The sequence below is a fragment of the Pteropus vampyrus genome, unplaced genomic scaffold, assembly GCF_000151845.1.
Source record: "Pteropus vampyrus isolate Shadow unplaced genomic scaffold, Pvam_2.0 Scaffold108, whole genome shotgun sequence".
In the NCBI taxonomy this organism is placed as follows: Eukaryota; Metazoa; Chordata; class Mammalia; order Chiroptera; family Pteropodidae; genus Pteropus; species Pteropus vampyrus.
Window position 1 is genome coordinate 1,686,137 of NW_011888889.1, and position 14,014 is coordinate 1,700,150.

The following is a 14,014-nucleotide window of genomic DNA, read 5'->3' on the forward strand; positions in this document are numbered from 1 at the left end:
ATCTGTCCAAAGGCATACAGAACCTTAACGTTCTGGTACATAAATTCGGCACTATGAACCCCTACTTGAAAGAGCTCAGTTTTTCATTTAAAATTAATCACAATGTTACTTGTCTGTGCAGGAATACTCTCTAATTATATAAAACTTTTAAAATTTTTAGATGTAGGCAACAGAGATAGGAACTGAAATTCTAGAAAATATTTATCTAATAATTATGTAAGTTCTAGATACTAAGGAAATGTGTTCTAAACCTACCCAATTTGAATAGAGTATGAATATATATTCTATAATTACTTCACAGAGATCCTGAAAACCTTTAAAATCTGCCCTATTCTTGCACAGGAATAAGACTAAAAGAACATTAGACCCAACAGCAGTTAACATTGGCAAATTGTGGAAACCTGGCCTAATGCTGGGCTTTGTAATAAATAGTGTATTATTTCTCTAACTCTAGATCACTGCTCTTCTTTGAACTGCCTAATTATATAGAATTGTGACTTATTGTACAGGATTCAACATAATTCCCAAAAAAGATATTTTACAGATAAATCCAAACTTTATTTAAAACTACATTTTAAATTCAATGTTACCAAACATCACAATGGGGAAAAAAAATCGAGACCAAAAAAAGAAAAGAAAAATAACTCCACAGTGTAACAAGGCTTGAATCTGTTCAGAATTTAGTTTCTGATGTTTTAAACTGCCATGGGCAGGAATTAGCATACCTATCAAAAATGCCGTGTCAAACTAATTTACATTTTTATACAGATCAAAACGGATGTTTATTTAGAACCATTTTCAGATATGCACTGACTATGTGAAGAGAGAGTTAGATGAGCCTCTGAAGACATCTCATGTGCTTTGGGCTCCCACTGTTTCTGAAAAACAAAATAATAATTAATGCCTTATAAATTACTTACCAGAATTTACTTTAATATTGTTGACTTCCATTAGTACTTTCACTTGTAATATAAAGTTATTACAGAAGAAATACTAATTTAGTTTCCTGCAATAATTCCCAGATAACACACCAGAGTTTAAAAAGAATAGGTGTGAGTTTGTTTTAAGACGGCGGACTGAGCAGATACTTCCTCTCGAAAATACCCCACTAGAAAAAAAAAAAAGAACTATAAAAATGAAGAAATCCAGACCAACAAAAGAGTGGTTCTGAGAGAACAGAGAGGCGATATTAACAAATTCCCAAACTGCTGAAAGCAGAGGGAGGCACAGTGAGAGTGGAGGAAGCTGTAGCCTAGACACACTTTGAGATGGGTCCGCTGAGATTCTAACAAGCAGAACTGAGCTGAAGACTGGAAAATTAATTGAAGGTTTGATATTTGGTGCACCCGTCTCTTTGCTCCATTTCCAGGAAAAAACAAAATAATTTTAATCAATTAATGAATTGATAGAAAATAACAAAAAGAAAATCTTTTGACTTGGATGCAAGAAATAATCTCCTCTGAGTGGCGCAGGGGTTGTGCTATTAGACTCACAAAAAAGAAATCTGGGACTATCCCCTGGCTCTGTAATCAATCATTTATATAGAATCTTCAGAAAAATATAAATTTAATGATTATAATTACAAAAATAAAATGTGTGTTTAGTTTAATAATCTTATTAATGTTAAGACTATGACTAAAACTGAACAGAGGGAAGAGGAAGAGGGAAGGAACAGTTGGGAAAGACCCAAATGACAAAGGTAACAAATGAAAACAAAAAACATGAACACTTAAGGAGAGATAGGTCTAAATACCCACTTTTCATTTTGGAGAGAAGAAACATTATCCGAATTTTTAAGATTAAGAAAAATTATAAGTATAATTTTGAGCTATAGAGGATCTCCTCCAAAAGGAAAACCAATAATTAAAAGCAATGGGTTTTTACCAATTATTAGTAACTATTTTGTACCTTCCTTTCTTAAACCATGTGCATCTATTACTTTGCTAGACCTGAAGATTTTAAAAATAGAAAAAATCTGAAAATATCATTTTATAAATTAGGAAGCTGTACTACAGTTTTTAGGAAATTATGTTTCATTTTCAATATTTGGCTTAAATCCTCCAGGTACTACTAATGCATTTAAAAAACAAAAAATAATAGTATTATGATTAATTTTTCAATACAGTATGGTTAAAATTGATAACTTATACCAGGTTCTTTTAGTGTTTGAGAATTCCCAGCTAATTCTTCAGTCTGCATTTCACATAATATTTCACCAGATAAATGGTTTTTCTGTTCTTCTTCTACCATTTTCTTCCTTAGATCTGCCTTTGAAATGACAAAAAAATACAAAATCATTTTCATCTTAACAGTATTTATAATACAAAGGTAAGTTTAACTAAAGAGAGCCAAGTACCTCTGAATATATTGTCAGTTTAAGTGGTAAATCTTCAACTTTCACAAAGTCTTCCTCATCAGATTTTTGACTTATGTTACCAGATTCTGCTTCCTGTAAGATAAACACATTATATTTAATGAAGGCAAGCTAGTCTATCTCTGGATCTAAACCAGGTGTGGGGCATATTGTTGTGTTTTGTTTCATTTTATATAACAAAGAGCCAGTTTATACAGGTTAAAGGAAGAAATAATAGCAGTTATGCTGAGGGCTAAAATAATTAGAACAACAACTCTTGTTTCTTGATATGTTTACAGAATACAACAGAGCTGTATCCAGCAGACTGTAAGTAAATGTTTACAGACTTTCAATATCAACTCTGTGGAGGTTCAAATAGAAAGATGAGGTATGAAATTAAAACTCACTTTTGTAATCACCACACACTGTACTTTTCCGAAACTTGATTTCCTTTATTCTCCTTGTTTTTCTTTCTAATTTTTAATCGTATCATCATTCTACCAATTATCTGAGGGGAAACTTTAGGTTTTCCTTTTTCTCACAACATTTTCCACCCATCTCTCTCTCATCTGAATCATATTTTGTATTTATATGATAATGGAGCCTCTTAACATTGCTTCCTTGACAACATATCTTACACACTCATCAGATTCATATTCAAAAACCAAGACTTTGAACATTTCACTTTCTGGTGCAAAAACCTTCAGTAGCATCCCCTGTCTAAAACTCAAATCCAAGATTCTCTATAATCTAATTTCAATTCAGTGCTTCCTATTTCAACTCTATACACTCATCAAATGATAAGAATAAATCTTAACAGGTAACTTGCAGAGTTTTAAATGCATATTTTACTGGTAGTGAAGCAAACAAAACAGAGTTAAGAGTTATTCTTTCTACTAATGTTTTTAAAACATTATCAGCCCCCTTTCTGAGAAATTATGAAATCATAATATACCTTTAGGAAGAAAATCTGTATTAAAGAAATGTGAAACACATTGCCTCAGACCTAAAAGTACACTGTTATAAATTCCTTCATTTTTTTCTGATAAGACAAAATACATTAAACATATACAACCCAAGGATCCAAAAAATAAACTACTTGCTATAAAATTAAATTGATACAAAGGTCCAGAGTAAAACTAAACTTACCTACTTACATCATAAGTACAATTTGCTAGCATATTTCTTTGTTATTCACTATATAGAGATCTCTACTGCTGTCAAATTGTTTCGTTTCCTATTCCAAATGTAAACTTACATTTATAATAGGTTTATCAAAGATTTACACAGTATTCTAAATAGTTGAGAAGTCATGTATGAGTAAGTTAAGAGACTAACGATTCGAGAATCATTATGCCTTCAGAGCTGAACTTTAAATGAACTCTCTCAAGGTTGCCACCTAAAAGTCATCTCTTTGGTTCTCAAAATTATAAAAAGGATAGCTTTTAGGTTTTGCGATGGTCGTCTTAATTTATTATCACCTTTCAAGTTTAAAATAAGTTCGAATAAGAAATAAAAATATTCCAACGGTTTCTAAACCTAAACACAAAGTGAGGTTGTGTTTACATGCTGAAAATATAACCTGAAAATAAAGAAATGCAAACAGAAATCAATGCGGAAATACTTAGAAATAAAAATGATACATACATAGTCATTTACTAACACTGGAGATTCAGTATCAGGACTTCCAGCCAGAGAGCTTTCAGGAGTTTCCTGAGCAGATTTAACTTCTTTGACTTTAGGCACCAAGGTTTCAATTTCAGTTAAAGGTAAAGGCAAAGTGTTAGGCTGTTCAGATGAATCAATGGTAGTAAGCAAGTCCTTTTGGACAGTACTGTTTAGAGGTTGCTCATTTTCCAAGATATTGAGGTAACACGGTTTCACAGGAGTGCTATCTTGGTTATCTGTCATCAAAAGAAAGTCTTAACATTAGTGTAATGCAATAACTGTTAAATTTTACTATTATTCCAAATAAAGACAATGTGTATGAATCTAGAGTAACCAAGACATCTAGAATAACTAGAGTAACTAAGACCCAAAAGAAGAGGCAACTACAAATTTTCCTTATCAACAGTTCTCAAATTTAGCATATTCATCTAGAGATTTTTTAAAAATTAAATTCCTGAAATCCGCCCAATTTCTAATGAAGCAAGATTTTTAGGAGTAAGGCCCATGAATGGGTATTTAAAACAAAACAAAAAACACACATTTGTATCTAAAGATGTCTTCTTCGCAGAATTTTTCTGTGCATTTAAGTATGTCAACTTTTAATGGTGTTTGCAGAAACAAAGCCCTCTTGTTTTCTACAATGTTTTTAGGGGGAGAAAAAGGACATATGTTAGGTCCAAAATACTGTCAAACTTCCATTAGCTAACGACTTAAATTTTTTTAGTTTTTAAGCACATAAAAGGTACTTTACATAATCTTAAAATTAAATACTTATTTAGATTTCTTACCTTTATTAGTAGGGGGTTCTTGTTCTGATGGGACAGTTTTGCTTTCTGCTGATTTTTCAAAGTCCTGTTGTAGAGCCTAGAAGAATAAAGAAATGTCTTAATAACAGGACCTAAAATATACCATGCCACTATACAGGAGATGCCTACTAGTATGTGGCTTTTGTCCAATATGAGACCATCACACAAAAGAATTTAAAAATACCTTCTAAAAGTGTTTCAAAGAGGCTACAGTTGCAATTTCAAGATGACTGAATAAAAAGGTTTCTTCTTCTTAACCTCAAAATAATACGGAGAATTGGAATATTATAGATTCCACTATTTTTTATTTTCAGCAGGTCTAAAAGCCAAACCTAGAATAGGGCAGGAAAGGGGAGTGCTCTAGAAAAGGACAAAACCAACAAATTGGTTCATGGAGAAAATTTCACTGAAAGGTTTATACAGCTTTTGGCAGGCATAGCAAAGACTTGGGTATATGTTCAAAGAAAATTAAGTGAATAAAAAATTGAGACAATTATTAAACTCAAGTGAAAAAATGTATAACACTAACGATAAACAGTAATATTGGTCAGTAATATTTACATATCTGGTTAAATCTAAACGTTTGATTACATATAGAATTAACCAAAAGTTATAATTAAATGAGGAGTCATGAATGACCTAAAAATCTTACCTACTATAATAGGAAATTGATAGATTACATCTAATATACAAATGAATAAATATATGCACAGATACATATTATTCAGAAATACAGAGGTAAATAAAAAAAAAAAAAAACCAACATACAAAGCAATGCCTCTGAGGCAGGATGAAGCAGAGGTAGAAAAGGGAATGATTTTATTCTGTTGCATATTATTTCCATGTAAGGCTAGGAAAAATATAAATTAAAAATCCAGATAGTCTGAAGGACTTGCTACAAAAAAAGATTACAGTGCTTTCAATTTAAACACTGCTAAATACAAAATTAAACTAGTGTTTCAGATTGCAATAAAAATATGCAAAAGGTTTGTATTCATGAAAATGAGAATAGGGAGCTGTAAATTTTTACATCTTTAAAAAGGATCTGCTTTTAGTAGTTAAAAGAAAATTGGTGGAAGGTGTGTTAGTCTACACTGGAATACCTGATCATCGTGTTCATTTTCTTCCGTAGTTTCAGTGTTAGCCTGAAGTGAAGTCTGGACATCTACCGGTCCCTCTTCAAATTCTTCTATTTCTTCATCTTCATTCTCATCTTCTCCACTTCCATAATTATTCAAAGCCTGAGTTTCCGCTTTCGACAAATCTAAGTTGATTAACACAATTTTTAGTAATTTTTCAGCAGTTAATAATAGCTACAATTTATTGAATTACTGTATTGTTCAAGCGCTTTACATGCAACATCTGAAATCTTCAAAACAGTAAATACTAGAAAAAACTGTGGTGCAGAAAGGACAAATAATTTAGTCAGGGTCACACTGGAATTCAAATTCAGAGTTGTCTGACATCTAATTTTACATTCATTATACTCCAACAAACTTTCAATAAAAGACCTATTAAGGACCTATGTATAAACCTAGCACGGAGCCTTTAAACTTACTAATGGACACTGGACATTCTTCACTTTCTTCATCTTCCTCTTGATCAGAAACATCAGATTTCACATATTTGGGACCATCACCATCATATTCCTCAGATGTTTGAGTCTGCTTAACTGTTTCAGTCTCATCTTTGTCCTAGCCACAAATAAATGAGTAACTAAAGTACACTTAAAAAAAGTATACAGTAATTCTACCACAAAAATTAATAACCATCATTACCCAATTAAAAAAAAGAATCATTTTTGACAATTTAGTTTTGTTTTTAAGAGAAAGGTCATTTGATGATATACTTTAAAGTAAGATCTGTTAAAATCATTTAATCTTCCATTTCAAAACCATTATTTTTAGGCACAAATTAACTAGCACGTACTTTGTCTTTGCAATCAATTTCTCTATCAGGTGAGCTATGATCTCCTTCAAGAATCCTTTTGGCCTATAAGCAAATCAATTAAGCAGAATTTAGGGGTAAACTTTCAGCATTACACTTAGGTATTCAGTAAGCTTTAACAAACAATGCATTTTTTAACCATTATCCAAATAGCTGAATGCTTTCTTAGAAATGTCAATTAAACTCTTTTATTTAAATCTTTTAAATTCACAAAACCAAAGCCACTGACATCCCTTAGATATATAAGTGGTATCTCAAATTTACTAAGTCCAAAACAAAATTCTTTATTTCCTTCCTTCCAAAATGCCATCCTCCTTTAGTCTTCCCAATCTCAATTAACGGCCCTTCATTCTCCCAAATGCACAAATCAGAAAACTAGGAACCATCTTGTGCTTTATTTTTATTATCCACATCTAAATCACTAGAACACCTTATTGACTCAATCATCAAAGTGTATCTGTTGCGGCTCACTCATAGATGAGACACATCATTTCCTACCTGGACTACTGCAACAGCCTTAAAACTGATTTCTCTGCTTCTACCTCTACTCTACTACAATTCCTGTTCAATACGGTATCCAGATAATAATTTTAAATTGTACATGAGATTACATCATTCCTCTATTTCAAACTTTCCTATGGGTTTCCATCCTGCTTAGAATAAAATAAAACAGTAGATCTTTACCATGGTTTCCAAGGCCCGTAACTTGGCTTCACCTACCTCTGTGACTTCATCTCTTATACCTGCACCTCATTTAATGTGTTCCTGCCTCCCTAGACTTCTCTCTTCTCCAAACTGCTCAATCCTGCCTTAGCGTCTTCATACTTACAATCCTCTCCTCCTGAAATGCTCTTCTTCTTCATCTTCATTATAAACTCCTAGTCTTTCATGCCTTAGCTCATATTTCATCCCTTTAAAGAACCTAGTGAGAGTGCCTATATAAAGTAGCCCTTCTATTATCCTGTTTTATTTTCTTCAAGCTGTAAGCAATGACTGACATAATCTGAAACTTAAATTTATGTCTAGAATAAACACATTATAAAAAGTGCAAAAGAGATGGCTTGACTTTACTCCAGATTTAAGGAAGGGTTATGTCCTGTTCTGGATTTTGATTCACTTTCCCTTTCATCATTAGAATCAAGAAAAAGGTTCATGTCTAGGGAAAAAGCCTTCTGGTATGGCTCAAATTGAGGGGAAAAAAAAAACATTCAATTTCACATGTGACTGAGACTAATTTAACAGAGTATATAAGAGGCTAGAGGGATGTGCAACCGAAATCCCACTGGTAAAAAAGCATGTGTGTTGGCTGAGGTGATATACATATTACGGGTTGGCTGGCAATAGATGTGGCAGTCAGCTGGTCAAGAACCAGATCCCTGTCATCCTCTCTTCTCTGGAACTCTGAATAAGGACAATAATGTGAATTGGATATCTGACAATGTACATTTAGCATCAAGTCCTCTCTGCATTCCTTTTCTGCAGTTACTGCTGTTACCACTGAGATTCAGTATAATCTGATTAACAGGTATTACTTTAAAACCACTTTTCTGAGGTCAAGTATAATTTTAGTTATTAATAATAATCAAGACCTGTACTTATGTGTTAATTATAATTACTTCTAAAATCAAAATGAATGTCATTTACCTCTTTGGCATAAGACTGTATCACTCCAGCTGCTTCCATTTTCCTTTTGCATCTCTGTTTAGCAGTCATACTATTATTATCCAAATCTTGCATGAGCTTAAAGAAAGCCAACTCATTAAACAATACTTCAGATATCTCTACAAGAAGATCTTCTCCACAGTCTTTCAATTTTCTGCCAGCAAATTTTGCCAGTGAATCCTATTCAAAGATAATCAAATCACTTTAAGATTATAGTAAACTTCAACTGTGGATAGAGCCATTCAGATGATTAATAAGTTTCAATTGTAATACCTAGTGAAAAACAATTTTATTACTCTTTACTTATTGAAATACAGCATCAAGTGAGCACTTGTCTGCTATATTTGAGCTTTTTTATAAAACTGATTTTTTTTCCTTTCTTCCTAAAAACATGGACTATGCTATTTAGCAAACAGGCAAATAACTATGATGTCTGGTGTCCCCCTCCCTTCCAAAAGACTACCTTCTATAGCACAATTATGAGAAGTGCAAATGCTGGATGCCTTGTGGGAAAAAAAATCATTAAACAGGTTTCATAGGAAAAAGAGTAGAAATAATTTAAGCTCTAGCTCATAAAAAAATTTTAATACTCTGGTCAAGATTTAACATACACAACTTTTATTCTTCATGTAGGTCCCCTTGTGGAAAAAAAATCAGGAATGGGTGAAAGAAAAGCAGTCTAATTTTCTGAGACTTAGAAAGAATCTGACTTCCAAACTAACACTTTTTGAGATTTGCCCACAATTATAACAGTAGGCAAAACCGAGGAAGAACTGCATGGCTCTTGGTAAACAAAAAGTATTTAAATTATACACAATTTCTCTTTCATCTTGATTCTAAAATGGACTTATTTCTTTCTGTAGAAATAAGCTAGATAAATTTATAAAATACATTTATCTAAAAATTATTCTAAATATTTTTTAAACAATGCACAATACCACTCATGTCTTATAGTCCTTATAAATTTTATGTTAGTTCTATTAGATTAAAAAGAGTCGGGACAATTTAATGACTATATATAACTTATACGTCAGTCTTAAAATAAAATGGAAAATTATAATAATGGAAATTTGCATCAAGCATAGGTTTTTAAAAAATTAACAAAGTGATAATATTGTCTCTAAAATCAATTTAAACATAGTAATAGAAAGGAAAAGTTTTGTAGGATTTTGTAATAATGACTAAAAGCACATGTATTTTCTAGTTTAGAGTAACAATACACATTACTGAACTATCTTAATGAGAAAATATATGGGTGAATTTAACTGTAAAGATGTTTATGACATGGTTAGTAAGTAAGGTATGCTTATTTAACATAGGGTTTCTCAACCCTGGCACTATTAACATCTCACTAGACGCTAGATGCATCCCTGTGTGTTGGCAAACAAAATGTCTACAGACATTGCAAAATATCTCCTGGGAATTCCCAATTCCCAGCTGAGAATCACTACTTCGAGGTTAGTGTTACAGCCTAAGAGGTCCCCACAATCAATAGCTGCTTTCTTGCTTCTAAAACTTCTCAGATTGGTAAAAAATCATTTTATAAAATATGGCAGAATATTTTCTTAAACATTTCAACCTTGAAATGTTCTTATTAGATAGGAGAAAAATCAAAACAAAATTAGAATTGGGATAGGCCTCAGGGATGATCAAATTAAATGAAGACATAGGCCCTAGTAATTTTTTAACCAGTTAAAGAAATAACCTATAAAGTATTAAAATGTCACCCTAAATAGATGCTAGAATGGATAGCTGCTTGAATAAATGGTGTAATGCCAGAAAATGGCAGAAAAGCACATCCTAACCAGATGGCACATATTGATGTCATACAAGTATAAACTCTTACCTGTAATATACTTCCAAGTTGTTTATGAAAGAACTTTACAAACTCTTTACTCTCATCATTTTGCTGGGTCAGGGTCAACACCATGCGTCTTACTGAAGTTAGAAGCTGAGAAGAACATACTTCATCCATGTGTTCCTGAGAGAAATCCTAGCTGGTTAGGATATAAACTTACCTACTGTTCAAAAATTATTGATCTACATAATATGAGGTTTTATTTTTCTTGCATAGGTACTTCTCAACTTTCAGATATACATTTAAAATTATTCATTCATTCCTAAGAATAGCCAAACTCCTGCTCTACACACATTAAGAGGTTTGCAAACTTTGACTTACCACAGCAAATAACGGCCAGTAGAAGAAACCGACTAATTCAATATTTTTCATCACTTTCTTTCTGTACTTTAAGGAGAATTACTCATTCCACAGTTTCCAAATTATCTGTCTTCCTATTTGCAGTTCAGTTCATTTCAACTGCTCTTAGGATCATACTCAAGCTTTCTCAACACTGGCACTACTGACACCTTGGGCATTGTAGGATATTTAGCAGCACTCTGGTCTACATGCTAGATGCCAGTAGTATACTCCACCCTCCCAAGTCTTGATAACTAAAAATGCATCTAGACGTTACAAAATGTTTTCAGGGTCAAAATCACCCTCAGTTGAGAACCACTGGTCTAACCTTCTTAACAAGCCACTTGGGCAAGTCTCTTCTTAATCTTCCTAAAGAAGCATGTTCAAACTACATAATAATCTTATTCATGGTTTGCTTTCTGAGGTAAGTCCATAAAACACCCATATCAAGTAACCTCAAGGTTCTAATCTCTTTTCTGCCACTAAACTCGTTTGGGCAGGTCCACTAACCTTTAGTTGGGTAAATCTGTGGGGTTTTCTTTTTTCTGTACAAATGTATAAAATCAGGTGGCCAAACCAGATGATGTCTAAGGACCTTAAATCTAAGGATTTAAGTTCATTTAAAAAAAATTCACATGTTGTCTACAGCCATGCCACCCTGAACAAGGCTGATCCCATCTGATCTCGGAAGCTAAGCAGGGTTGGGCCTGGTTAGTACTTGGATGGGAGACCACTTAGGAAGACCAGGAGCTGTATGCATAAAAAATAAAAAATAAGGGATTGTAAGCTAAGGTCCTTGCAATCTCTGAGGTCAACAAAGGTTTGCCTCACCTAATTAAAAAAAAAAATTCTCATGTCAAGGCAGGCAATTAAAAAAAAAATGTTGACAACAGATACGTGAATCACTACAAACTATGCACTATACAGTAAACGATAATTTTTAACTGCAGGGACTATTTCTTATTTATCACCTAGCACAGTGGCTAGCTCACAGGGTACTCTAATTACTTGCTGAATAAATAAACATCATAAAAGCAAAAGCTGCTATAAAGAGCTGTGGTAGCACAAGAAAAGCAACAACAAATACCTCTGATAGAGGGTAAGAGAGCGTCAAGAAATCTAGCTTACGTGACTGTGTGTAATGCTGACATAAACAAAAAGTTTCTATAATCTTACCAAAAAAGAATGAAATGAAATAAGACATAATAAAATAGTTAAAGTCAAATCATTAGTCCTACTCATTTTGTTGCTCTCAGAAATTTTCTGAAATGTTAAATTCAGTAAGGGAATCCTTATGAAAGAATATTACTTAAATCAAAAACAAAATGGTATATGCAGTAAAATTTTCTGAGGATGGTTGTATCCCCTAAGCATAAAGCTAAATTATTATTTTTTAACCTTAGAAAATAACTACATTTCAAATAAATATTACTACCAATCAACCTAATTTAACCAAAAGACATGTTTTAAGTATTTATTGAATTACTCGCAAAAAACAAAATTACAGAAAGGCAACACAGTTCTCCATGTCTAAGATGGAAGCAAGCAATAACTTAAATAGTTCAAGTCAATTCACTTGAGAGAATGGTTTCAAACTCTTAAATACTTATCTATATTTAAGAATATATGCATATTCTTATAATTTATAGGAATATAATAAGTATTCTTTTTTGGGAGGAATACATATTTTACAAATAACAAGAGATAAATTCACAGAATAACTTGTGAAACATGGAAATAACTGATATTTTGTTGTAAGTGCTATGATAAAGGCATGTATCAAATATTCCAGCAGTGAAGAGAAGGAATTCTGCCTGTCAGAACATGCAAAAATATTTGGGCTGTGTCTTGAAGCAGAAAACCAACAGAGGTAGGCTGGAAGAACATTCTAGGCGAAGGAATAACATGGGCAATGTGCCTTTCTGAATGTCAAGTAGGATACAAGGTATATGGGAAGGGAAGAGTTAAGAGGCTGGAACCAAGCTGTAAAGATTCTATTAGTGATGCTCTGTGGGCCAGTTGTTTTCAAACTATACTTCTTAGAGCCTAAAGAGCTTGAGAAGTTTGAAAACCACAGCTAAGGTTTGAAGGTTCCATTCATTTATTAATTCAATAAGTATTTACTGAATGCCTATTACATGGAGCTACGGATCTTGGCACTGGTGATAAGACAGCGACCATAACAGATTTACATCTCTGACTTTATGGAGCTTATGTTTTAACTGGGGGAGAGAGACAAAATAAGAAAAGATTAAATTGGTTAGAAGGTGACGAGCACTACAGACATAAAGAAAAGTAGGTAAGGAGTAGGGAGAGATCTGCTCATCAAAAAGATAATGACTGAAGACTCAAAAACTAAGACTACTTGACTAAAGTAGTTCAAGGGAAAAACCATTGCAGGTATTGAAGGCAGAGCACTTCAGGCAGAAGCACCAGCAAGTGCCCAGGCCTGATGCAGCTAACAATGCCAGCAGGAGAGTGAAAAATTAGAAGGGGAAGCAAACAGACCTCAAGACAACCTCTGAGGAGCTGTTGTAGTTACACAGGAAAAGGCTAACTGATTCAATTTTTATATACAGTAATTTGAGCCTAGCCAGATGATTCTCTCTTCTTTTGGCTATAAAATAAAGTCATCGGAGAGAGCCATTTCTAGAACTGCCTTCTCAAAGATTTCTGTTCTCTCAAAACATTCCAATGAAAGCAATACTTCCACCAACGGAATAAGTATGTGTATGGAAACAGCTCTCTGTTGTCAACATCTTACACACTGACAAGTAAAAGTAGGTTGTAAGAAAGGAGCCTAATGACAACATATTTTGTAGTTTCCCATATTTTAATGAAAAGACTGTCTTTTCATTTCTAATTTTTAAAATTTACATTTTAAATTAGAATGTAAGTATGCCATCTCAAGTAAAAGTCTTGTCTTCATGTTCCATTGCTTGCACACTTCTCTGCCCTGTTCATTATTATTAAACAGTACCACTTATCAGTCTCGTATACTCACTGTTGGTAGGAATAGAAATTGTTAAACCTTTCTGAGAGACGATTTAACATAACATCTCAAAAGCCTTAAAAATATTCACACTCTTAGAGCTAGAAATTCTACGTCTAAGAATTATGTCTAAGGAAATAAAAATAGGATATATATTTAAATTTAGCTAAACCATTTAAGATTTATTTATAATAATGAAATAGAAACCAGAATAAATAGATATTTAACAATAGGAACTGATAAAATAATTAATAGAAAATTCTATTCTATTAATACTCAACCCTCACAGTTGCAATCAACATAGCTCATTACTGGCAGTACTACTTAGTCCCAACTCTGGCTCATCTTCTTTCACACTTCTAAATGTTGGGTCCCCTGGGCCCCAGTTC

At 32.9% G+C, this 14,014-nt stretch overlaps 1 protein-coding gene and 1 pseudogene across 37 annotated transcripts in view; one reads left to right on the top strand and one right to left on the bottom strand.

The window, feature by feature from the left end:
• Positions 1 to 536: 536 nt before the first annotated feature.
• The window catches only part of PCM1 (pericentriolar material 1), a 77,591-nt gene continuing 64,113 nt past the window's right edge, over positions 537 to 14,014 (bottom strand). For 27 of the 37 annotated variants that reach the window (XM_023533658.1, XM_023533654.1, XM_023533656.1 and 24 more), the window contains 10 exons: positions 10,283 to 10,417; positions 8,419 to 8,616; positions 6,757 to 6,819; positions 6,386 to 6,521; positions 5,931 to 6,091; positions 4,810 to 4,885; positions 4,001 to 4,257; positions 2,357 to 2,449; positions 2,151 to 2,268; positions 537 to 878 (listed from right to left, as the gene is read on the bottom strand). In XM_023533658.1, coding sequence (XP_023389426.1) covers positions 853 to 878; positions 2,151 to 2,268; positions 2,357 to 2,449; positions 4,001 to 4,257; positions 4,810 to 4,885; positions 5,931 to 6,091; positions 6,386 to 6,521; positions 6,757 to 6,819; positions 8,419 to 8,616; positions 10,283 to 10,417 — 1,263 coding nt within the window. In that variant the 3' untranslated portion in view covers positions 537 to 852. The remainder of the gene's footprint in view (positions 879 to 2,150; positions 2,269 to 2,356; positions 2,450 to 4,000; positions 4,258 to 4,809; positions 4,886 to 5,930; positions 6,092 to 6,385; positions 6,522 to 6,756; positions 6,820 to 8,418; positions 8,617 to 10,282; positions 10,418 to 14,014) is intronic. The other 10 variants (XM_023533673.1, XM_023533667.1, XM_023533665.1 and 7 more) reach the window with 2 other exon arrangements.
• Positions 11,274 to 11,392, top strand: LOC111743183 (annotated as a pseudogene).